The 25,429-nt window shown below is 39.1% G+C and overlaps 1 protein-coding gene across 3 annotated transcripts in view; it reads left to right on the top strand.

Moving 5' to 3' along the window:
* The window catches only part of mdfi (MyoD family inhibitor), a 29,191-nt gene extending 4,327 nt beyond the window's left edge, over positions 1-24,864 (top strand). For 2 of the 3 annotated variants that reach the window (XM_062416493.1, XM_062416494.1), the window contains exons 3-5: positions 8,730-8,858; positions 19,275-19,646; positions 20,894-24,864. In XM_062416493.1, the coding sequence (XP_062272477.1) occupies positions 8,730-8,858; positions 19,275-19,646; positions 20,894-21,147 (755 nt within the window). In that variant the 3' untranslated portion in view covers positions 21,148-24,864. The remainder of the gene's footprint in view (positions 1-8,729; positions 8,859-19,274; positions 19,647-20,893) is intronic. The other variant, XM_062416495.1, reaches the window with a different exon arrangement.
* The last annotated feature ends 565 nt before the right edge of the window (positions 24,865-25,429 follow it).

Below are 25,429 nucleotides of genomic sequence, written 5' to 3'. Positions count from 1 at the left end.
CCTTCTTCTTCAGATTTTTAAATTGCAGTACCATGTTTGGCCACTGGGACAATTTAGCAGCTTTTGCCACAATACTTGATGGTTGGTGTTTGCCTGCTGCGTGTTGATCATCACATATAGCATGGACACAGTACCACTGCAATTGAACTTGATCTGATGCAACAAGCCCTGCAACACATAATGGCTTTTTTTCTTCAGTTTGGCTCAGACCATGTCAAAGGGTTATTGATTCATTCCTGTAGCACTTTTTAGGCCATGGTTTAATTTAATGCACAAGATAAGCCTAGAGAGAGCTTTTAGCCCTCTTGTCACTCCATAGTGGGATAGCAGTCTTTTCTTCTGTAGGTGAATAAAGCCCTGCTCAGTCATTACAAGGCCACTGAATGGTGGTGTGTGCTGACAGATATGTGCCTCTCGCTGTTGTGAGTGTTGTTCTCACTCAGGCATGAAGATGCAATGAGGCTGTCTGTTTGTATAAGAACCTTTTATCTCCACATGCTAAACTCTCTCATTTTTCTTCACCACTGGCATCTTTTTCACTCTATTTTTCTCTTCATCTCCTTTTTACCCACTTCTCTGTGATTGTGTCTGTTTATCTTGCTTTCTGTGACTCTCATTTGTTTTTATATCAAAAATGTAAATTTGAAAGTCCAGTTTTCAAATTACAAGAGACGTGATCTTAACAATAACTATGTAGCTGTAGGAGGGGAATGTTTTATTTTGCAACTATTGCTTTTGACACCTACTGTTGCTGGAAATTTCACTCAGCTGTAGCTAATTAAGTTTAATTCTGCAAGCTGGCAAGTCTCAATGAAAATCGTGGCTGGTTTCTGGTCAATATGCTCTCTGCATGCCTGTGATTACACTATTTACCCTCACTCAAAGAATTTTTGGTCAAAAAAAGAAACACCAATCTGTATCATTTTGATGTCTGAAAACAGAGACACGTAGCTTGCAGTTACCTTGTTAGTGATCAAGTGTAAATGACAAACAGCTGACAAAGATTTCCTGGTTAAAACTTCGCAGCACATCATGATGTATCATTATTTTGAACTTAGCACCTAAAAGGCTCTGAATGGGGACTTCCAGGATTCGGGCATAGGATGCAGTTTGTCTTGTCTGCCTCTAAACATGCAGTTGAAACTGGTCACCGGTGTCATTTGTCTTTTGGTTAGCTACCTTAGCATGTGTGATGTCAGATGTTTGTCCTTATTAAGTTGTGTTGCCTATAACGCCATATTTATTTATTTTTCCAAATTTCCATAAATTGTTCATCCCTACTCCATCTGTAGCCTGTATAACATTTGTGTGTCCATCCTGTTCATGCTCTCGTATGTGAAATTATTACTCTTTTTATGGTACACTCCAAACTACATTTATTTTTATCTCTCTCTCTCTCTCTTCATTCCAATGTTTAGTAATGCAGCTATTTGCCTCCTTGTTCCTTTTTAGTCCCTGAGGTTTGTTGAGGCTTGTGTCTAATTTGGTTTCTCACAGAGATTGAAATAAACTTGAAGTCATTTCAGGCATTTTACAGCATATTTGAATTGATGAGCGTGTTTTTTTTCTTTTCTTCCTTTCACAACCTCGCAAACTTTGAGGAGGCTGTTGCTGCCGTTGCTCCGGTGTCCTGCCCTCTCTCTCTCTCTCGCTAACTTCCACCAATTCTTTACTCGAGTCAGTCTCTTAAATCCTCACAACCCCTGTCTTAAACTCTTGACAGATTGTGTCATCATGATGTGACAGTCGATCAGCAAGCAAGTTGTCTGTCTGTTGTGTTAAGACACTTGAGGCAGAGGCCAGTTACTTCACATTTACTGCCAAAGTGAATGAGATGGTGGTAACTCCTTCGTGTGTGCACTTGTTGTTTCCTCCAGGTTGAAAAGTGGTTGAGATACCAAATATATTACAAAAAGACATAACTTTAACATTTTGTTCAGCAAGGTAGACGTCTCTAAATGCTACAGTACCCGAGATCCTTAGCTGCCCTTGCTATAGAAAGGAAGTTAAACAAAGGCACAAAACAGAGCTGTTGTTCAATTCAATTCACAGTTTGTTGCAGCAGTTGGGAATGAAATATTGTTGCTGCAGATTATTGACCTTTCATCTGCTCATGAAAAATAATTTAAGGCTGTGTTTGGATGTTTCTTAATGTAATGCATTACCTGATGTTTTTACTGTGAGTTATGTAACATTGTCTATGGGGAAAATAAATGGGACTTTGGAAATCAGGGGTGCCTGCAATACCTACTCTCACTATTCCAGAGTTTAGGAAAATCTCAATGCTAGTATACTGTATTTGTGATAACCCAATATTAGGCTGCTGATGTGTGCATTAGTACAGTGGCTGTCAATTATATTCAGTAACTTCATTCTTATAGCGTGCAATGTCCCCAGAATCATTTGACACATCAGTGGTCCGCTGTTGGTTATATTACAATACTTAGTTTGGAAAAAATGGTTAGGGGTTATTGAATATTGTCTCTTTATAGCGTTGCACTTTTTAGACAGTCCTTGCACACTCTTCTCACAGCCAGCTGTGCATAGAGAACAATGTTATTAGTACAGCTGAAAATGATGTTGTAGCTTTTTGTGTACCCTACCATGGTAGGAAAGAGGCCTTGTTTGTGTTTTAACAACTTTTTGCTTTTGAGTTATTGATATGTTCATCACTCTTAAGTGTCCTATGGAAACACCTGTGCTGTAGTGTCTGTAATGTATTGTGTTGTGGTGGTCACAGCACAATGCTGTACATGTGTTGTAAATATATAAAGTTTTCTTAATTTGCTTGTGTTTTGTCAATCTGCATGTGTTTTCTTAAGTTGCATCACATTTGCCCTTGTTGGACACCATACATTACAGCATTGTATACATTTCCCATTGGTTGAGATTACAAGTCAAGATGTTTGTTTCTATGTGTTTGTTCATTCAGGTGGTCTCTTCCTGACTGTGAAATCCTGGTGATTTCTGTTTACCTTTGACTGTTTATGACTGTGAGACTGTTGGTCATTACGTTCATATGTTGTACAGTACAGCATGTGTGTGTGTGTGTGTGTGATGGTGTCCATATTAAGCAATTTGACTTCTCAGAGCCCTTGTGTTGGATACAGCACTATAACTGATAGTGCGAAAACTGTGGCAATGATGAGTCAGATCAGGAGTTCAGCTTAATGCATGATTTAATACGAGCTCGGTTCTCGCCGTCATGCATCAGACAAAGACAAAGACTGTCTAAAGAATCCTAATATTTATACCTTCGACACAGTTGCTCAAATATAGTACAATGCCCATCTTGGGTAGAATAGGATATTCTTGGTAAGGTCATAAAAGTTATTCTGGTCATTCTTTAACAGGTTTGTCAGACAGCCTCCAGACGTGAAGGAGCCGCTGGACTATAGTCAGCAGAAAATACATACTAACAATAACATTCATTTAGTAAAGCAGCTGTATTTTCCCAGGAACCAGAGGAATCTCAGAGACAAAGTAACACAATTAAATTCCCCTTAAGCCTGTTCAACAGCAGACAGTTTTTGTCTTTAATGAGCTTACACTGCCTCATTCTCTCAGCAGCTATAATCTCTGATTTTGGACATATTCCAGTGATGCACTCTTATAGCCCCTCTGCACAGTGTGTGTGTGCGTGCGTGCGTGCGTGCGTGCGTGCGTGCGTGCGTGCGTGCGTGCGTGTATGTGTGTGTGTGTGTGTATTTTGGCTTTTGGCTGGATGGTAGCAAAAACAATTGCTTCTCCTTTCCTTTTCACTGTGTGTGTGTGTGTGTGTGTGTGTGTGTGTGTGTGTGTGTGTGTGTGTGTGTGTGTGTGTGTGTGTGTGTGTGTGTGTGTGTGTGTGTGTGTGTGTGTGTGTGTGTGTGTGTGTGTGTGTGTGTGTGTGTGTGTGTGTGTGTGTGCATGTATGGGTGTGTGTGTTTGCTGCGGGAGACAAATAAAAACCACACCATTGCTGTAGTTGTGTGCTCTTTTCTTTGTATTATTCTTCGTTCCGGTCAGAACTCCAGTGTTGCTGTGTGGTTTCAATCAGTTCCAGTCATTACTGTTGGCCAGAGAGCTACTACTGCGTCGTCTCCACTAACTGCACTCTGCTGAACATTATTCTGCTTGGTTGCTCTCAGCCTCATCTCATTTTGCTTTCTTTCCAATTCTCTCAATTCTTATCTCTATCTTTATGCTGTAAGAGATGAGTCAGCAGGGTGTGAATGTGAAAATCATGAACTTTAAAGTAGGAGTGTAACGGGAATTATTACTGATTAATCAGTTAATCATTTAGTCAGAAAATGGTGGATTTCTTGTAAGCCCAGGAATGTCTTCAAATTATTTGTTTTCCAGTACAAAACCTAAAATGAAGACTAATACTCTAAAAGTTTTTTGCAAAATGCTGCTAATTATTAAAAAAAATCTGAAGCTAAAACTAGTAAATCACCAAATTTTTGTCAATCAAGGTTTAATTAATCAACTGTTCATTATTTCAGCCCCACTTGTGTAATCAAACTTTTGACAATATTAAAGAGAGGTGCAGTGAACATTTCGTCTGTGTATGAGTTTCACTTCATTAACTCATCCGGTGCTTTTTGGATGCCTGTTTGTTCCTGTCTGTGGGTGGCGGGTGAAAGCGTATGTACTGTATGTCTTTGCCAAAGGGATGTACACACCTCAGAGACCTCTTTTGTACACACATTAGAAGTCTGTGCTACTAACAAAGTATTAGAGAAACTGTAGGAACAAGGTGGAGGTGGTTTGAAAGGCAGCAGGTAAACTCAGCTCAGCACTCTGTTCTCTGTGACTCCCCCTCAGAGATCATACCCAGAGGAACAGCAGGCTGCGCTCCCTTTCTGGTGATTGAGGATATGTCACTGAAGTTTCCTTTTCAACTGTGTTTGTGTGTTGTGTTGTGTTCATAATAATCATTACCCTATGTGATACATATGTTTTTGCTTTAATAGTTAAGGTTGTGTTTACTAGAAGACTGAAATTCCTCTGGATCGCCCCTTCAGGGCCACTGACACGTGTACATAGACCAAACTTCAAACACACATGCACACACACACATACGTGAAAACACACATACACAGTCAAGGATGCACAAACAAATACACATACTCACCCACACGGGTAAACACACTGCCAGATCTCTGAGGCGGCTCTTGATTGCTCTGGTCTGATTTGAATTAGAGGCTCATCTCTCTCAGATCACAGAAATGGCTCTGAGGTCAGGCGGTTTGGTGGTTTGATGCTGATGCCAGCACACAATTGGTTGAAGGCCTGCTTGGATGGCACTAGGGGTTTTGGTTGGGATGTGTTTAGCTCCAACAATCGTGGTTAAGAACGTTTACAGAGGGAAAGCTTTGACTGAGTCACAAGACCTACACATTTTTAACCCATAGTGCTCTGCTGGCATCAGGAGTCTGAATGAGACTACTGTGTTGATGCATACACTGGTTCAGCTGACCATGTGATTGAACTCATACTTAGTAGGCATGTGCTCGTGTTATACAGATATTCAGATTCCCGGTGTGTGTGTTTATTGCATATCGTTGACATTAATTTTTCCAAGATGGGCAGAGATGCACCCTATGACTTGTCACACTTCCAAGGAGTTTGCACAACCCTTGTCTTGCTAGTTCAGCTAAATCTGTATTTCTCAGATGTGGAAATTCTTCTTGAAATGATTGTTGTGGAATCATGGTATGTTGCACTGAAGAAAACTACTCCTTTTGATTCCCGAAATTTGCTTACGCAGGGCTTTTGTGTGGCTTTGCTAATGACATTCTCGCCCCCCTGAAAGCAGCCTAGAAAGAATGAGAACAAAACAACATAAGAAAGACATTGAGCGCTTAAGGTGGTTAAGCGCTCTTTGTGGAAATCATATTCAAATCTCAATATTCTCAAAAACCTGCCACATGCCTAAAGCCATTAAAGTAAATTGCTACTCACCAGCACATATATGAAATATATATTTTTAATGAACTGTCATTGACATCTTGATGAAATGGATAACAGCTGCATAGAACAATGGATTATAGGAACAGACTGATGTTGATGAGATAGTTGATAACTGATTAACTAGGAATATTATACATCAAATTGAAATGGATTATTACAAATACATGACTGCATGTATGGTTGGATTTAGACGTATTTTCTTTTTCCTGAAATGTGCTCTGAAACCTTACGCAGAGTGTGAGGTGTCAAGTAGTCAAAAAAGTAAAATACAAGAAATTGAAATAAGGATAGATGTGACGATAGAGATATACACTCCATGAAAGTGACATACATTGCCTTTTATACACTATGTATCTCCAAAATAGACATTTGCCAGTGTTGAGGGCAACAGTTCTCACAAGTGGCTTTCATATCTGAAGCAGGCTGATTGAGACTAATGGATACAACATGTAAGACAAGACCTTAAAAATGGCTTCCACATGCAGAAGACAAAAACATAGTGTATGGATAGAGCTGGTAGCTGATGTAGGAGAGTACCACTGGAGTATGAATTACATGTGTTGTATTTGTGTGTGTGTGTTTGTGTGCCACTGTCTAATAGAACAGAAGAGTAGGAAGCACTTCCCATTCCCTCAGGTCCTGTTTACGTCTCCTCAAACTTCACACACACAGAAATCCCACTACACAAAAAAATGCCTGCAAATTCACACACACATGGAAGCTTAGGTAAACACTGATCCTCTACTCAATACACTGTACCTCTTCATCAAGGTTGGAACACCTTACATAATAAAGTAATTCAGACCAGTAGCTTTGATTTACTTTATTTTCAAAGAAATAAAGATAGTATTCCTTCAGGCAGGGTAAGGATGCTCATAAAACAGCAGGGTTGGAATCTGGCTTCACTGTTTCAGCAATACAGAACATAACAAATATTTCAAAAAAACATCAACAACATTAACAGCATTGAATTTGTTGATTTGTTGAATGAATTTAATAACAAATTCACTGTATCAATATTTTTAGCTTTAACTTCAACAAACATGACTGAGTGTATCATGATGGTTATTTTTGTGAAGTTATTTAGTCATTTTAAGTAATATGGAAAAAAATATTACAATAATTATAGTCCATCTATCAGTGTGTTATAAATAAAACCCATGCTCATCATACGGAGTCAAATGCCTTTTGTGTGAGGTAAAAGTAAAAAATATGTGTTAGTAATAAATGTTTTTTTCCCTCAAATTTTAAAAGATTGGTTATTGTCATAATATCTTAATATGATAATTTTGTCTTGATTATAGGAAGAGGCAATAATGAATAATACTGAAGACAATGCAGTAAATGCAAATTAAATTGACCCTCTCTATTGTAGATAATCTAAGATTATATAGGGTTTACCCTAAGCACAATACAAAATTGTCAGTTTTATTTAAAAAAGTATAAACAGAAGACTGTCATGTTAATGGATTTGTGTTTTCATATTTATTTGGTGCTTAGCCTATCATTATCAGCTGATGATTAATGGTGGTAGAGAATTTGTGTTCCTTGATATGTACCATTTGTGCTTCTCCGCATGCTTTAATGAATAATGCAAAACCTTTCTCCCACTACTGTGCAGATTTTGGCCTGTTCTATCAGCACAGTAGTTGTATTTGGAAAAACACAATATCAGAACCAGATATTTATATTCTATCAACTATTCCACTCATTCTTAGAATCACATTTTTGTTTTCATTTTATCATTGAAAGAAAATATCTGCCTTACTTTGCATTTCTTTTGCTTTGAGCAAAATAACGTTTGCTGTTGTAGCTCTACTCTACGGCTGAAACATCTTAGCATGGACCGTATATGTTAAAGTGGGAATAAATCTATAGAGTTATGCCAAATATGTGAAGGATTTCATTTGTAAGAGCAAAGAGAGAGCTTGAATTGGAGACGAAGAGTGTGAGAGGCAGGGGACAGGAACGAGAGAACAGATAGAGAAGTTAGCTGGAGTGAACAGAGTAAATAAACATAGCCGGGAAGTGTTGAGTCCACGCACAGGACGTGTGTGTGTGTGCATGTGTGTATGTGTGTGTTTATCAAACCCAGCTGGCTCCCATTTGCCCAGGAATGAGTCTGCACCTCTCAGAGGCCCAAGCCTGCCCTGCTTTGAATGCCTCTGTGTAGTGTGTTTTTGTGTGAAAGTGTGCATAATAACAGCTTCATTAGAAGACTGCATTGTACCAGTGAACACATAAAACACCCAGACTTTTATATTGTATGTGTATGATGTGTATGTCCTCTCATATGTTCAAGTTAAAACACACACATATAAACGCACACATACGTCCACTCTCAAACACAAATGGACACCCACGCACACATACACCCACACAGATTTCAGGTTTCACAAGCGTGCACATAGACCCCTAAACAGTCCCAAGGGGTGTGATTTAACTGCTTCCAGATGCAAGTTCAGTACAGAGCACACACCAACACATAGACACACACAGACAAAATCTTCTGCTTTGTTGAAGTCAGCAAAACTACTCTGTTTAAATTAATTAAGTGCTTGTGGATGGGAAATGACATGGGGATAGACATGTTTACTACAAGTGGGAAAATGGCTTGCTGCTGATACCGGATAATACCCTCATGAAAAGCTGCTACTCATGCAGGAAATGTGAATCATGTGTGAATGCACTTAACACACAATTGTGTTGCCTTACAGATAATGATTTTTTTTTTTTATTTGTGTTTGTATTTGTGTGTGTTTGCTTTTTAGATGTGGCCAACACCTATACTGAGCCCCTCATATTGAGGTCAAATGTCACCCCAGAAAGGTTGCGAGGCGATGACGGAGACAATTGCAAAAGCAGCCTTACGCAAACGGCGGCCAGCAAGAGTATCACATGTGAGTAAATACCACAGTTTTGCATACAAAGTTTACACACAGAGACACAAATGAACAGAAACTGGTGAGAGTTTATTTCCATTACCGATCAGTGGTCTGATGAGTCACATTGTCCTGACCTTTAACAAATACATTTACACACCCTGAAGAAATAGGTCAGGTAATCAAACACACAGACAGAAATATCTACATTGTCAGCTAAATAGGTTAAGTTTCTGATTTCTGAACACAAGAAGGTCTGCACCCAAATCTCCACATTTGAAATGAAACACCTCTTCCAGTTCATTCTGCTTCTCTACATTTTATTTTCTGTCTGTCTGCTTTGTTGAACCTGGGATTGTTGGGGTACTACCATGACAACGCTAGGTGAGTGTGACTGGTACTGTGGTTTTTGCCTCCATCTGTAAGTTGCCTGTAATTATCTAGGATTCATGGGACATCATGGCAAAATAAATCCTAATTAAATCTTAGATTTGATCAATAGGGAGCCAAAGTCCCGATGGCACATCCAGGAGAGCTACACTTCCACAAGTCTCTGAAACTCAATGCAATCTCATTGATCAGTTTACCTGAAAATGTGCTTCTGGGGTTAAGCATCCAAGATTAAGTAAATGAGTGTCTAACACTGTACTGGAAATTATGATTTTGTATTTTTAACAAAGCAAAATAACTGAACTTGTTTGCTTTCATAAAATCTCCAGCTTCCATTATTTTTTCCAGCACAGTAAGGCGCTTATTATATGTCATCCTAACTGTTTGTTTGTTTGTTTGTTATCCTCCCCCACTAATGTCACTAATATCATTGTTCCAACATTTTAGCTTAAATCTCCCTGCTGTTTAAAAATATGTCTTAGCGACCATGTAATCACAATATCCCTGGTTCACCTCTCCTTTCCTTTCTATTGTCGACTATAAATAAATATAAAGGCAAAAATGCCTGAAAAATTAAAACAAAAACACCCAAAACATTTATAGTTAAAGCTTTTAATCTGAGATGGTCTTGGACTTGTGGAAATGGTGTTTGTTGAAGGCCACTTATTTGTTTTTTGTTTTTTTATTAAATAAACAACATCATTACATCATTTTGTAAAAACTTACCAACCCTATCTAGACAAATGTAGTGAAACACACAACATACGGTGGACTTTTGGTAATTTGAGTTATTACAAATGCAGATGTGATTTTGAAAGCAGTTTTCTTTCTTCTGTAACAGGACCTAGAGGTTCCAGATTCAGCTTTCTGTTTGATGTCACTGTTTATTTCATGTGTGAAACTAGTTTTTGACTGATCCAACACAATATTGGTCCACATTGCTGTAACATATAATAGCCTGTTGGCAGTGGCACAGGAGCATGAAAAGTGTCTCATATTGTGTGTGCTTTATTTACACTCAGCTCTCCAAGTCTAAACTACTTCCCAAAAATCTCCAGCTGTCCAATTATTGCACTCCACACTGGGTGTATCAACACTTCTCCACCTCAATTTCCTGCTGTGGATGGCCACAACACCTGGAGGTCCTCCTTCAAGAGTTATATCACCAACCACCACTACCCATTTCCCTCCTTAATGTTATGAGTCCAAAGATTACGTCTCAGCCAGAGAGAGACTCCTTTTTACTCTCCTTGATGTGCAGACGAGGTCTCAGTCACTCCAACTCTCTGTTTCAAAGCTAAAGGTTACGCAAGTATGCTATGTCATTACCCCACCACATATATTTTTCTTACTTTTGCTCAAGCTTTAAATAAGTAGAATCTCAACCTAATTTTTAAACTAGTCATTTATTCACTTAGAAGACCGAGCTGCACAATAATAACACCCATAAATCTCTAGTTGCCTTGATGCTTTGCCACTTACCTGTAATGCCACGTAAACATTTAAAACATTGGTCTAAATCTGTCCAAGATTCTCAGTCATCCAGGTCATGGTTATCCAAAGAGGGTTGAATCGAGGGCAACTGGACTTGGCTGTAGTTACTTGAAGACGTTTTACCTCTCATCCAAAGCCCCTTTCACACATCCAGCCCATTCCTGAAATGTTCAGGAACATTTCCTGCATGGGGTCATGTGTGAATGGGAGCAGGGATCGAGATTCAGGAAGATCTGTACCACCAATTTCCCACCTCAAGACCTAGTAACATTTCAGGAAAAAGCAGTGATATTGCAGGGACAAGAGTTACGTCCATCTGAGATAAGACACTTTCATGTAGAGCAAGCAAACCAATCAAAAGAGTCTGTTGACCAAATGTGAATGGTTAAGTCTCCTGGGAAGAAATGAAAGGACAGCATTGTGGTTAGGGATAAGTGGTGTCATAGACCTTCTCCTCTGTTGAGAGATGGTTTCTCTACATTGACATAGATGGCCTGTTTCACTATTTCAAATCATCTGTCCTCCCTATCCAAAATATGTACATTGTTGTCCCTGAAAGAACATCCCTTACCTTTCAGGTGTGGATAATCTGCTGAGTCTTGACCTGAGGACTTGGCCCTCCTGTTTTGAGCCATGTGTGTGTTTAATGGTTGCTTGGTTTCCCCAATATACAAGTCTGTGCATTCCTCACTGCACTGAATTGCATATACTCGGTTGCTTTTCGTGTGTAAGGGTGTGCGAACTTTCAGGTGGACCAGTTCAGTCTTAGTGTGCCCAGTCATCTGCCCAGTGCAGTGTTGGAGAAGGTCACTGCACAACTATCTCGACATGCCAAAAGCAAGGAAAGACATATACAGGAATTACAAAACCTACAGTCACAAGCCAGCAACTCTACGAAAGCAGAACAGTTTACCAAGAGGAAAATGAAAGATAATTCCACACTGGATGAAACATACGACAGATGGATTTACCCAATCTTACCCAATCAGAGCATGATGTCTAAGCTAAAGGATTAAACTTTGTCATCACAACACAGCATTTACCAATAGTTGATCTCATCATAGCAACATAATCAAACATAAGGAAAAACAACAGAAACGGACTCAGAACAGCTCAGGTTGTAACATCAGAGCAAGTTCACATGAGAGGATGTCAGGAACAACAGCTTGGCCTTTATAGACTGTGATTATCTACCACCAAGTTCCCAGGCCCAGGAGAAGGAGCACAAAAACCTGAAGCAGGCACTTAAAACTTGTGAATACCTTAACTGGACCTTTGCGAAACAGCCACAAGATCCAGGAAGAGCACCAACACTGTGGGTGGTGAACAAAAGAAGAATAAACACAACATCATTGTTATTTCATACGTGTCTGGAGTATCTGAGAAACTCAGGAGGATTTTTGACAAACACTGTGTTTTCCTGTATTTTTCAAACCCAGCAACACATTAAGACTGAAACTGGTCCACCTGAAATACCGCACACCCAAACACAAGCAAAACAACCTAGTGTATGCAGTCCAGTGCAGGGAGGAATGCACATATTTATATATCAGGGAAACTAAACAACCTTTAAACAAACACATGGCTCAACACTTTGAGGAAAAAAAAACCATACACATACATATCTTGGATAGGGAGGACAGATAGTTTGGAGGAGGAGTGAAGCAGGCTATCTACATCAAAGTAGAGACTTAAGAACCATTCACATTTGGCCTCATGTGACAACTCCAATTACTGTCATTTACACTTGGCCTCGGGTGACTCTAACAATGGTAACAACTGTTGTTACACCAGCCAAAAACACTAACAAACTAGGGGCATCAATGACCTTGATAATGACCCCCTAGTGGTTAAATACGATGACTTTCCAACAGTCAGTTAAAATTGAAGAAGCCTCTTGGATGAGAGGTGAAAGGTCTTCAAGTATCTACAACCAAAGAGTCCAGTTGCCCTAAATTCAACCCTCCTTGGATGGGATCAGTGAATGAGTCATGAATGAAAGGAGGAATAAAGAGATGAGAAGAAGGTTTAATAAGCTGACATACAGTATGAGCATGTGTAAAACAAATAGGAGCATTTTTCCTGGAATCGAGGGCCAGCCATGGATGATATGCATAAACACACAAACCTGCCCTACCATAATAGCAAGTTTGTGGTAACTGAATAACCAGAAGTTCAGTCAGGAAATGGATAAGTAGGTGAATGGGGTATGTTTGTGCCTCGACCTGTCCTGTCTGCTGTGTGTCTATTTTCAGGCCCATGCTGGACGACAAAGTAGTTTGAGTCTAAATTTTCTTTCAGCCTCTCTGTCTCGCTCTCTCTCTGTGCTTCATTTTACATCCCAATAAAAACTATGAAACCCACCAGCTCCATATGTTTCGCAGGGAGGGTTATGCAACTACAGTAGGCTTGGACAAAATGTACTGCCATGCACACCAGTCCTTACTGCCTTCCCAATTGCATTCATGTGCCTCCCTTTTTCAATCATAGGTTTTACCCTCTATAACTTGCACAATCACACGTGTTTAATGGATTTGAACCACAAACCAAACAGTGCTAAGCTTTAAATATTATCACTTTCTGAAGTGAACACAGACAGTTTATACTTGCTTGTCTGCGTAATTATATGTTTGTCACTTTAATTGTCCTGTCTATTCTACCTTTTGTCTTTGTGAGCTGGTTTGTGTATCTTCTGAGAGTCACCTAAGCCACTATCAGCACGTTATGTCATCTGCAGCTGATGATTCAATCATCATCAGTTTCTCTGGCTTTATAATGATTGTGAAGACATTATAAAATAGGAGTGACTCAGGCCTGTGGTGAGGTCATGGCTGCGTGACATCTGTGAGCAAGCGCATGTTTGTGAATGAGAGGGTGAAGAAACAGAAGCAAAAACAGAAAATTCCTCAGCCCGTATGTTCTGTCTCGCAGTTATGACATCAGAGCAGTAGTATGTGTCTGGCCCTGGGCCTATGACAAGCTGTCTGAGAACAATGTGCAGAGAGAGCTGTTAACATATGTGAGTGTGTATTACTGCCAGAACCGAACACACACACATAGACACGCTCCTTGTCAGTGATGTCATGAATACTCTGCTGCCTTTGACGTCACAGTCACAGCGGGATACATATGTTCACAGATGTTAAACTGCTTGCACTCTTTTGGTCTCACCAGGAAACAGTGACATGTGTATTTTATCACTGAAATGACCACAGCAGCATTTATCACATATGTCATTTCCACTTTGATATTTTTTCTCAATTTTAAATACTAAAAATGACAATTTAAAAGTAAATATAAAAGGATAAGTCCTTTTTTTAAGAATGTGTGTATGAGTACAGGAAAGTGTGTGTAAGTTGTGCTGTTTGTTATTATTTTGCCATGAAAGGGGAAGAGTGTACTTTTGTTGATGGGAAATCAAACAGGACTCTGACACTGCCTTTAATTAGAGACCAGTCATTGTGCAGGAACTGTTTTCCATCTCTGATCTTCTGCCTTAATTCTCTCCATCCTTTTCTCTCAGTTTCTCTGAATTAGCTATCTCTTTGTTGCTCACACATAAACAAATAACCACATCCTTCATATTTACTGTCAATTAGATAACAGTGACACAGAGCTGGGAGTTGGAAAGTCCAGCTGTGTGGGTAGTGATGCCATGGGTGGGGGTCACGTCTGGTTGGTTAATGTCTCAGGCCAGGGATAATGTTGAATGTCATGTTGTTATTGTATGTATGGTGTCTTTTACTCTTTTTATGCAAATAGAGGCCTAATCTTATTCTTTAAATATTTTTACACAGTTTCAATTCAATTGTCAGTTGAAATGAATAGGAGTTTTGAATGTCAAAAAAAAAACCCGGAAAGTCTTTCCAGAACTTATGGGTATTGGGCAAGCTGTTGTACATATTTCATGTTTTTATGCGAACATAAAAAACAAAGAAATGTACTTGGCAAATTACAAAACAAAATCCAGAAGAGTAATGCCTATCCACATCTCTGTTTTTCCCATTTTAGAAAAGGCTGTGCCGCAAACAAGTGCAGGTACGAACACATCAGTCAACTTGCAATAAAGTCAACCCTTGGAGCACTCAGATAGTTTTATCAAATTTAGGCTGTTGTGTGTAGTTACTGCAGTTGAAAAGATATGAATAATTTGCATTATTCTCGATTTGATTTGTTAATTAAATGTATTATTATTTAAATATACATGGTTTATGGGACACTGTCTTTATTCTTAATGAGTTGTGACAGGGTTTTTTTTCAGTTTTTAAGCAGAAACAAATGAAGCACATGCTAAATCATATTAGTAAGATAACTCCATTCTATTATGATATCAAGACTGTTTGTGGTGGGGTCTATCCATCTTGAAGCACCTCATACATAATAGCTAATACTGTAATTCAGGGCTGAGTTTTACTATTGTTTCCTTCAAGAATGCTACTTATGTCTCCCATTCAAAGGATACTTCCTTTTATTTTCATCATCAATTGTCATAATCGCAAACAATTATGATGATTGTTTAGGTCCAGAATTTCTTCAAGTACTGAACTAAGATTTTGCTAGATGTGCAGCTCTCTAGTGCACCCTCAGGGGCCAAAACATGCTCCAGCAACTGAACCTAAAGAGCGATTGACACATGCACATTGAATATAATAACACACAATGAAATGGGACCTGCCTACTGTATTTCTACCTTTACATTTGTCTGTTACATAAATATGGTTATTGTAATACTGTGTGCACATCATGTTGTATTTTCTATAAGTACAACCTTTGAAAAAGTTGAGATAAAAATTTTACCAGATGAGATTTAAACTTTTCATTTGAATCATACTATACAGATACTATAAGCTGCTATTTGTGTGTGTAAAGTGGATTAAACAAATGGTTTATGCAAGTAACCAGAATAAGCCTTTAGTTTCATACAACTCCTAATTTCATTCCTAATTTTAGGAATGAATCACGCCCCATTTAAAAGCAGCAGTCTTGTACATCTGACAGAACTCCTCTTTCACACGACTTTTTCAATGTACTGAGTGGGTGCAACTAAACAAGCCTCATTAACATTGTAGTGTTGGCTGGAGAGCTGTATGCAGCCAAAAATGTGTGGTAATCTAATTGAAAACTGTTTTAAATAACATTTCACAGCACCAACATATAATTTTCCCATTTGCAAAGTTTAAGTGCTTGACACAGTTAAAAACAGTGCAACTTTGCAAGAGAAATCCAGACGGCATTCAGTGGGTAAGATGTTTCTGGGAGATTGGGATGAATACTTAGATGTTTTAGAGCCAATTCAAAACAGTCAGAGGGGATTTTGAAATGTTGTGCAATGAAACTGAATTGTTTTTGTGCTGATCAAACCATACGAATGGTAAAAATTGTTGCTTACTAACAAAAAAATCATACTTCTAGCTGCACTAAGAATTTCTTATTCAGTATTCATAATTAGCTAAATATCTGATGAAAAACCCAATTTCTTATGTTCTTGTTTATAGTTCAGTGCATTCAACACATTAACCTACATATACAGACAAACTGCACCAGTGGAGACGGTAGGATAAAGCAGCTGGAACAGAGACAGACAGAGTTCACAGTCATCCTGGTGACTCATTCCAGCAGAGGATAAGTAGAGAGAGATGAACAACAGTGCTCTGGTCTGGGAGGGAGGTGGGTAAGTACAGGGTAGCTGGGAGACGCCAGGAGGAAGAGGTGGAGGGTGTATGAATAGGGGTAGTGCTGTTGCATTTGTGACTCATTTATACTCGTTCACTCTTACCAGAAACATCTGCACAGATATGACATGTACATTGTACTAGAGGTCACATGACCCTGAGTGCAAAACATTGCCGTGTTAGCAAGACACACGCACACTCTGTGGTTTCCCAGACTCATCATGTTAATCCCACAGTCATTTGGCTCTTTATTTGCTGTTATTTTTAACCAGCTCCGACTGCTGAATCATTGTGTTTATGAGTCACACCCATGCATCCTCCTGGTCCAAATATGCACAGGCAGCAACCCATTTATTCAACTTTGTTCTCTTTCTTTCTCATTTACTTTCTTGATTTCAGACAAAGGGACCTTGTGCTGTGTCTGTGTGTGTGCATGTGCATGAGTGTGTGTGTCCACACGTGTTCTTGCATGCATACTGTATATTTGTGTGTGTGCGAGTGGGCCTAACCTCAAGCTCTGTTTGGAGACAGTCCTGACTCTCGTTCTCTTTCTGTCTGTCTGCCTGCCTGCCAGATCCGCCTATATTCATGCACTCACACAAACACACACACACACACACACACACACACACACACACACACACACACACACACACACAAAGTATGAATTTCTCAACAACTCATAGTCCCTGGAGGACAATACAAACCTAGAGAGAGTACTGAAAAATTGTGCATACCATTCCTCCCTTCTCTATAATCCCCTTCTTCTCTTACCGAGCTACATCCTGGCCAGCTCAGGGTGTTAAAATACAGTATTGTGCAAAACGCTAAAAGGGAACAACACGAAAGACGGACAGAAAGGGAGGATATGAAGTGAGGGAGGAAAAGAGGAAGAAAGAGAGACATAACACAAGAGAACAGCAGGTATTGACTTTTGACATACTTTGGAGGAGAAAGTATGGTTCCTTCTCACTACCTCTGCACATGCATGCACGCCTACACACTCATGCGCACACACTGGCCCTGCAGCCTGCCAAACATCTGGAGCAAAGTTAGAAAACGCTGAATGAAAGAATCTTTAATAACACTGGATTGGTTATGTGACCAGGGCCATCAGCCAATCAAAACAGGCCTGGTTGGGTTATCTGTCTCAGAGCGGTTATCGAAGGGACGCTTTTATTGCCAGTCGTGTTTCATAGCTGGAGCTTAGGACCACACTGTCAGTTTAACTGTGTGTGTATCTGAGAGGTGCTATTTGTGCTTTGATTTTCTGTAGGTCTGTTGTACTCTACCCTGCCCTGTTAAGCCTCACCACACCTCTCGACACCATATGCTTTCAGGTCAAGAAAATATTTAGGGTCTCAATAGGATGGTATTAAATACTACCATAATATATAAAAACCAGGCTTCCATTTTATTCTTCTTTTCAGGCTGTGTGTTTGGCTTGGCAACAAAGGTGTGCTTTTTCTGCCTCCGTCTCTCTACTTAGTGCTCGGTAGCACTTGGAGATAAAATATAGGCCTACCAAGTTGCATATTCAGCCAAGATTAACATAATGTGCATGTGCACAAGTGTTTGTGATGGTAGATCCTGTACAGTATGTATTGTATAAAAACCGGATTATAATAAAATCTCAGGTAATGAAGAGATGGGTTTTCCAAGAGAGAAAAAACCCCATTTTCCTCTCCCTAACACTGTTCCCATTTATCCTATCTTTTTTTTCTGCTGTCTCTTTCTTGTTGTGTAAGAGTCTAGACAAGTAGGATCAGGGGTCATTTCAGTAAATACATAGCTCTTCCCATGAGTTCTTGCCCTGGGGGTGGGCTGTGTAATTGGACTCAGTTTCCCAGAGCCTCCCTCTGCGTGATGCTGCATCAGCACAAGTCTGCACACACACTGAGAGGTGCCTCAGCCCTGCTTCAGAGCTAAACACTGATCAGGTGTAATACAATAATGCTTTAATACTGTGTCAGGGATATTAATTTGACCCCTTTACTAGGAACAGTAACAGCTGCATACATAGCAATACTTCTAGATACAGTTCAATTAAGTAGACAAACAATCACAATTTTGATAATCAATTAATAAGGGAATGCAAAAAAAAGAAAATGTCCTTTTCCCGCCCAAGATGAGTCCTCGAATGTCTTGTTTTGTCCCGACCAACAGACCACAACCTAAAGGTGTTCAGTTTACTGTTATAAAGGACTAAAGAAACCAGAAAATTAGAATATTGTCCAAAAAGTTTGGCATTTTTTATAAAAAAATTCATCAAAATAATAATTGAATACCAAAATAGTTGGTGATTAATCTTCTTTTGATCAACTAATCCATTTAACTAATCATTGAAGCTCGTCAATTTATCTTTTATAATCTAATTTTTCATTTATTGAGACACAAATGTCAAACATTTACTGGTTCAGCTACTCAAATGTGATGATCTGTTCTTTTTCTCTGTTTTGTATTATCAATTGAATATCTTTGAGTTTTGGACTTTTTGTCGGATGAAAGGATTTGTTGCATCAAATAATCAATAAATTCACTGATAATGACAAGACTCAGTCAGAATGATTATGCTGGAATTCTGTCTCAGTCATTTCTCATATTCATGTGATAATCATAATCAGGAACAGCTATTCAAAATACTGAAATTCAGCACAATAAATCCTACTTTAATTGTGGTGAGGGAGATCTTGTCTTTTTTTTTGTATTTGTATGATCTGAACACATCAACAAAACAGTCTGAAAGAAACACTATTGATCTGAACTGTCCTAACCTCAACTGAGCTGATCTGAACTGAGTTCATTTGAATCTGATTAAATTACAAATTCTTATTGTCTTCAGCCTATTGTAAATAAATGTACTTTTGTCTCTACACAGCTCAACCAGCAGCCAGATCCACGCCCATCCACCACACCCAGCCATGTCGGACACAGCCCAGCAGTCAACTACGCAATGGAGCCAAGCACAATTCACACACACACTCCCCTCACATGAACTGTCCGCATCGCACGCACACGCCTCACACACATGCACTCCACTCCAACGGGGTCAGGAACGGTGGCCCTAATGAGCATCCTAAGCTGGGCTCTCTCCCGAGAGGTGGCTCATCCACCTCTTCATCCTCGTCAGCAGGACCCAAACACACAAAGAAGTTGCAGTCTAACCCCTCCATCACCTCCCAGAGCAGCAAGAGGAGCAAGAGCAGCTCCAAAAGCAACAGCTCCCAGATTCCCACAGAGGCACAGGATGGTGAGATACAGAAACTTATGGGGGACTGGGGCTTAAGGGTGGATACCTGACCTGAGCCCAATGGGACCGGACGGAAGGCTGGGTTTGGAGAAAAATTTAGAAATTATATTTGGTTCGGTCTTGACAGCTGGGCTAGCCTACTTGACATGGTTCCTTTTAGTGAAAATATATACTGTAAAAATGAATAAATCAGGGTATACAGGCAACAATTGCATAAAACAAACTCAAGCTTCAGCTTACATTAACTGCAATGGGTTCAGGTCATGATCATACATTAAAAAAAGAATGCCTGCCAGGTTCAGTTACTACTCTCTTGGACTCAGGTTAGTGAAGCTATACTAATTTGGTGAGGTACATGTTTAATTTCCTGTAAATGCTTCACAATAAAAGCCATTATTTAAAGATTAAAAACATAGACATTAATATGAAGTGGCAAAAGCAGGAAATGTTTGGTTTTGTATCAGCGATAACACAACTCTGATATGGCTGCCTTATTATTTATACGTTTTTGCCATGAATTAGTTTGAACAGTTTTTAATATGCAGCAGAAAAATGAATTTTAAAAAGTCTTCAAAAATGTCATTGACCTTTTGTTTTTACCTACTCAAAATGTTTAGCATAAATTGCATTTGTAGATCTTACCAAACTCCAAATGCCAACTGCACATGTATTAACCAATGAGAAGCAAAGGAGACATTTTTCACTCTGGATAATTTCTCAATTTATTAACCTTGTCATTCCTTTAATTGCTCTGGATGCAAAACCTCTGTTGCATGCTTTGAAATGTTGGTTCGTTCCACCACTTATTTTTGTGGATTCAGTGGTTGTGTCAACTTTTATGTCTTTGAAAGTAAGCAGACTACATCCACCACACTTGAAACATAATGACAAACTGTAAAAGTATGGTATTTATAATTTTCATCTCAAGGTTACTGTCATATAGGGAACAAAGCGTCTTTTTCTGGAGTAGTGTACTTAAAGTACACACCAACATATCTTCTAAATGACTTACTCTGATACAGTGCACAGCTGTTTCTGGGGGATGCAATTTTATTTTTTAATTTGACTTTGCTTTATTTGCATGACACTTACGTTGCACATAGAGAAAGAAAATACTGGAAAAAGGAGAAAAAGAAAAAACACCCAAAGGTTATTAAAACAAAAACTGGTTATTTCAGCAAAGAATTGGACATTGAAGATGAAAGAAACTCAGTCACCTCACTAACTGTGTCTGTGTTCCTCTCCAGACTGCTGTGTTCACTGTATTCTGGCCTGCCTCTTTTGTGAGTTCCTAACTCTGTGTAACATCGTGCTGGACTGTGCCACCTGTGGTTCCTGCGCGGGTGATGACTCATGTTTCTGCTGCTGCTGTGTGTCGGAGGAGTGCGGTGACTGTGACCTGCCGTGTGACATGGACTGTGGCATCATCGACGCCTGCTGTGAGTCTGCGGACTGCCTGGAGATCTGCATGGAGTGCTGCAGCCTTTGCTTCTCCTCTTGAGGCCACAGCCACCGCACAGGGGGCAGCGCAAATGTCCAATTCATATTCCCACAAGCCCCGCAACAACTTTGACCAGCTACTTATCAAAGCTACAAAGTGCTACTCCCAGTCTTTGTTGTCATAGCTTTGCCTGGGCTCTGTGGGTCACACTATATTGGCTGGCCTAATTGGCTCCACAATATGTCCAATATTTCTTACAGGGTTTGCCAACCAAAAGATGTGACCTAATGCTGAGAGCAGTCACTGGTGAATTCTTCCTTCCCTTATTGATCAAACCATGGGAAAGTAGCTTCTCCAGCCTTGTCTTTGTTGTTGGTCCATTGCTACACAGCTGGATGTGTAGTGCAGAGTGAGTTTCAGCTGTGGTCCACAAGTGCCTGCCAGGCTGTGCGGACTGGGCTGCTGGATTATTACAATGAAGCCCCTTGTGCCGTCTGAATGACTGGAGTTCACCAAGCATGAAAAATGACCTCTAAAGGCAAATGAGAAAATGGCTCCATTTAACCGGATTTTAGCGTTTCTGTTGATAAGAGTAGCAGCATAATGGAAAAATGGATGCTCAGATCTCAGTAGAAATGCTTCTGTCTGTCCTCCTGTCCTTGGCAAGGTTAAAGTCTTCCAGTTTGATTGCATGCAGTGGCATTTGTGGCACACACAGCCTAAGTGTGTGCGTTGAATCCACTGCTGTCTTTGTTGCTATATGTACAAAATAGAGAAAACATTAATGGTGGCTTGTGGCAATATTTTAGACAAATTTCTTTTGTTAATAAGCATCTCATTTAACAGACTTATGCTGAGAAGAATTATGGGAGCATCATGCATCAGCCTGGAGATGGGTCCCATTAAATGAGCACTGTAAGTAAAGGACAGCATCTGCAATGGATACATTCTCTACTTCACATGTGAAGAGAGCGAGTTCTTAATCAAAAGTCTCTTTGTTTGAGGGGCTTTGGCTGCATTCAATGAATTCTTCCTCATCTGAACAGTCAGAACTGGTAAAGGACTGGTAGGGGATTGGAAGGCATCATCTCCTTTTTTAATACATTTCATTTTTCTTTGTCGTTTTTGCTATGTGAACAAATGGCCTTGGCTTAGCTTAAGGCCTGAATTTTCAAGTCGCCTTTACCAAATCTCTATTAATCCTTGTTTTGTAGATTTTAGTTAAGATATTTGCATTTCTCCTGTAATGTGAAAATCACATTTCTGTGTTATCAGGTTTTGCTGGGCTCTCTGTAAAGCAGACATTGCTCAACATCTAATTTAATTCCTTGAGTGAAAATCTCAACGCCATTATGCTAAGTTAGATCCATATGCTTGTAGTATGAATGGTACGCTTTTGATAACAGGCCCGCACTCTCATATGATCAGACGCATACCTGCTCCAACCCAATACCTCTTTAGATGTCACCTAGATCTGTTGTGCATTTTAAAATGACTCGATACAAATCTCTCTTCTCTTTGATCAAATACTGTTTGTGCAATCCTTTTTTCTCTGAAATACCAAAGAGTTTACTCGTACTGGACCCCAGTTTCTAGACCTATAGTTACTTGTACATAGAAGGGTTTTTGCTATGCTTATGTGGCCGTGGTTGGTTAAATCCTATTTTAAAGTGTGAATTCTAACACTGTTGAGTATGAATATACACTAAGACTGTAACCAACATGATAACACCAAAGCAGAATATGCAAGTTTTAGGGGATTGCAACTTGAGAAGATATTATGACTGTCACTTAATTTCAGAATGAGCATGTTTCATTATTCATATTTTAGGACATATTCAAATTCAACTGAAACCCAATCCTGGAGAGCCCTGGAAAACAATGCAATTCTTCACAGTATGGAGAGATTTATGAAGGGAGAACTGGATTATAAAATGTTATGTACAGAAGTGAATACAATGTTTTTGAGGGGGGGGGGTTACTAGATATTTCAAGTTGAGAATCTATCAATAGTGCTTCACCTGAGAATATGTTCTTTTTCATCACCAGACTTACTATGTCACAAAAAGAAGTAGTTATAAATATCTGGTGCGCATGACAAACCCAATATGAGTATGAAACAGAAAAAAAACTCTCTTGCTTAACAACACTGGTTTCAACAACGATCAAATATTGAGAATAATAAAAACAGCTTTGTACCACTGGAATACAGTTTTTACACCATGAACATGCAATGTTACTGTAGCTTGCTGCTACAGAGCTACAAAGTTAGCATGACTCATCTCCACTGTTGACAATGGCAAGGCTACTGTGCCTGTTAGCCAGCAGTGTTAAAACAAGGACAATTCAAATTGGTATCTTGCAAGCTACTTGGTTAGGGCAAGCAATAATATTAATGCACCCTAGGTCTCCTACAGGCTCATTTTAAAGCTAAGACAACAGGTCCACTGTTTGCTAGCCCAGGCTCAACTGACATGTTGTTTCCTTCATGACACATGGCACAACCGCAAACTCAGCTCAGCTTTCAAGACTCACCACGATGCTGAGGTTCTCACTGGATTCCAAAAAGAGTCAGTCTCTTAGGCCTTCAAAACCAGGATAAATGGGAAGCTCATAGACAGGCCTTTTTATGTTTTATCAATAGAAATGGCTCCAACATTTCTTTCAACTATGTTTATTTTATTTTGTTCAATTTCCTGCTAAGTGAAATTAAGTCAACAAAACCTACTGTACCTGTGATAGAAAGCATATGGCTTTGCAACCCTCATTTTAGCAATAGAGTAGCAGTAGTAATTATGTTTAACCATCTTGTGAGGTTCCTGTTTTCAAAAAAGTTGCTTCCCCTGGGTTTTTGCAGATGTACTGTAAAAAAAAAAAAAAAAAAAAAAAGAAAAGAAAAATGTCCCTGTTGCAGTGAGAGAGTGCAGCAGAGTGGCAAATCTAAAGCTACCATTGAGGTTGTGCTATGCAACATAAATTATGTGAAACATTTTAATAAGATCTGGGTGAACAGTGAACATATCATTTAAGTTTAATTTAATGCTAATGGAATAATTTTCATTAAATAATACTTTACATCTATACTGAAAAGTGCTTCACAATGCGTGGAGAATGGAGGCAGTGGGCCAATCTGGAGGCAAAGACTGATTGGTTGGTCTGGAGATGGAAAACGCTGTCTGGAAGTGGAGATGAATGCATTTGGATTATTCTCTGGAATTAGAAATGGTTTGGAGATGTGGATTTGATATCTCATTTCCAAATATTTCCCCTGGTATTCAGTGATGTTAGTAGTACTGGAAGAAAACAAAAGTTTACTCTCAGTATTTTCAGCGTTTTTGTTATGATTAGCTTGTTCACAGAAATGTCTAACCATTGATATTTGTGGATTTGTGGAGATGGAATTAAGATATTGATTTATAAGGGCTCGCCACCTATATTAGTAATCTTAAATTTATCCTAGCCCAGCTGAATTGTTACTTGACTGTAGTCCACTATAATGTCATTTTGTTTACACTACCCCCATTTAATGTCAATTTCAATTGCTGTCCTGGAAGTCACATTAAAATCTCTTTGTTTAATACTGAATAAACAATGTGAACTCCAGGCTACATGTATCACTCACTTCTTTAATTTCACAAATGCTCCTAGCTTTCAAAGCTAAGCTTTACACTTTGGCCTTATTATATTATGTTTAGATAGATGCTCCTGTTGTACCCTAGTGTATTTACATACATAACAAACTGTCCATCCAGGATCCCTATGTAATGAATCTAATGGCAACAAAGAACTTCTAATTCATCGCCTGGACAGTGTAGAATTACAAAAATGTTGAACTGCATTCAAACATTTGGAATTTCCACCTGCACAGGCTAAAAATCAATCCACAACATACAAAAATTAATGTGAAATGTGTAATGAAGGACTGCCACTCCATTGTCTCTTGCTTTTCAAAGTCATCTCACTTTTATTGCAAGCATTAAGAGATTTTCAGTTTTCATGACTGCTCTTTACTTGTCCTCTCTTTAACTCCATACATGACAACTGTTTCACACTTGATTTAAGGTCGGTTAAAATGACTTTAACTGTATAAAAGTCTCACTCCTTTCCTTGACCTACATTAATTTATTTTTTAATTGATAGCAAGCAAATTCCATTCACCTCAAGTCGTTATTGAGATTTCAGCAACAGTCAAAAGGCAAACATATCAAATACAAAGGCGACTCTTCATACCAATGGTGTCATTTTCTGTCTTGTACTGCCATATAAAACAAACTGAACAACACACAATAGAATGAGGATATAGTGCTTAAAGTCATATTTTTAAGGTTATTGTCTCATATGT

The sequence above is a fragment of the Scomber scombrus genome, chromosome 3, assembly GCF_963691925.1.
Source record: "Scomber scombrus chromosome 3, fScoSco1.1, whole genome shotgun sequence".
In the NCBI taxonomy this organism is placed as follows: Eukaryota; Metazoa; Chordata; class Actinopteri; order Scombriformes; family Scombridae; genus Scomber; species Scomber scombrus.
Note: the sequence above shows the minus strand (reverse complement) of the source record. Positions and strands in the feature narration are given on the sequence as shown.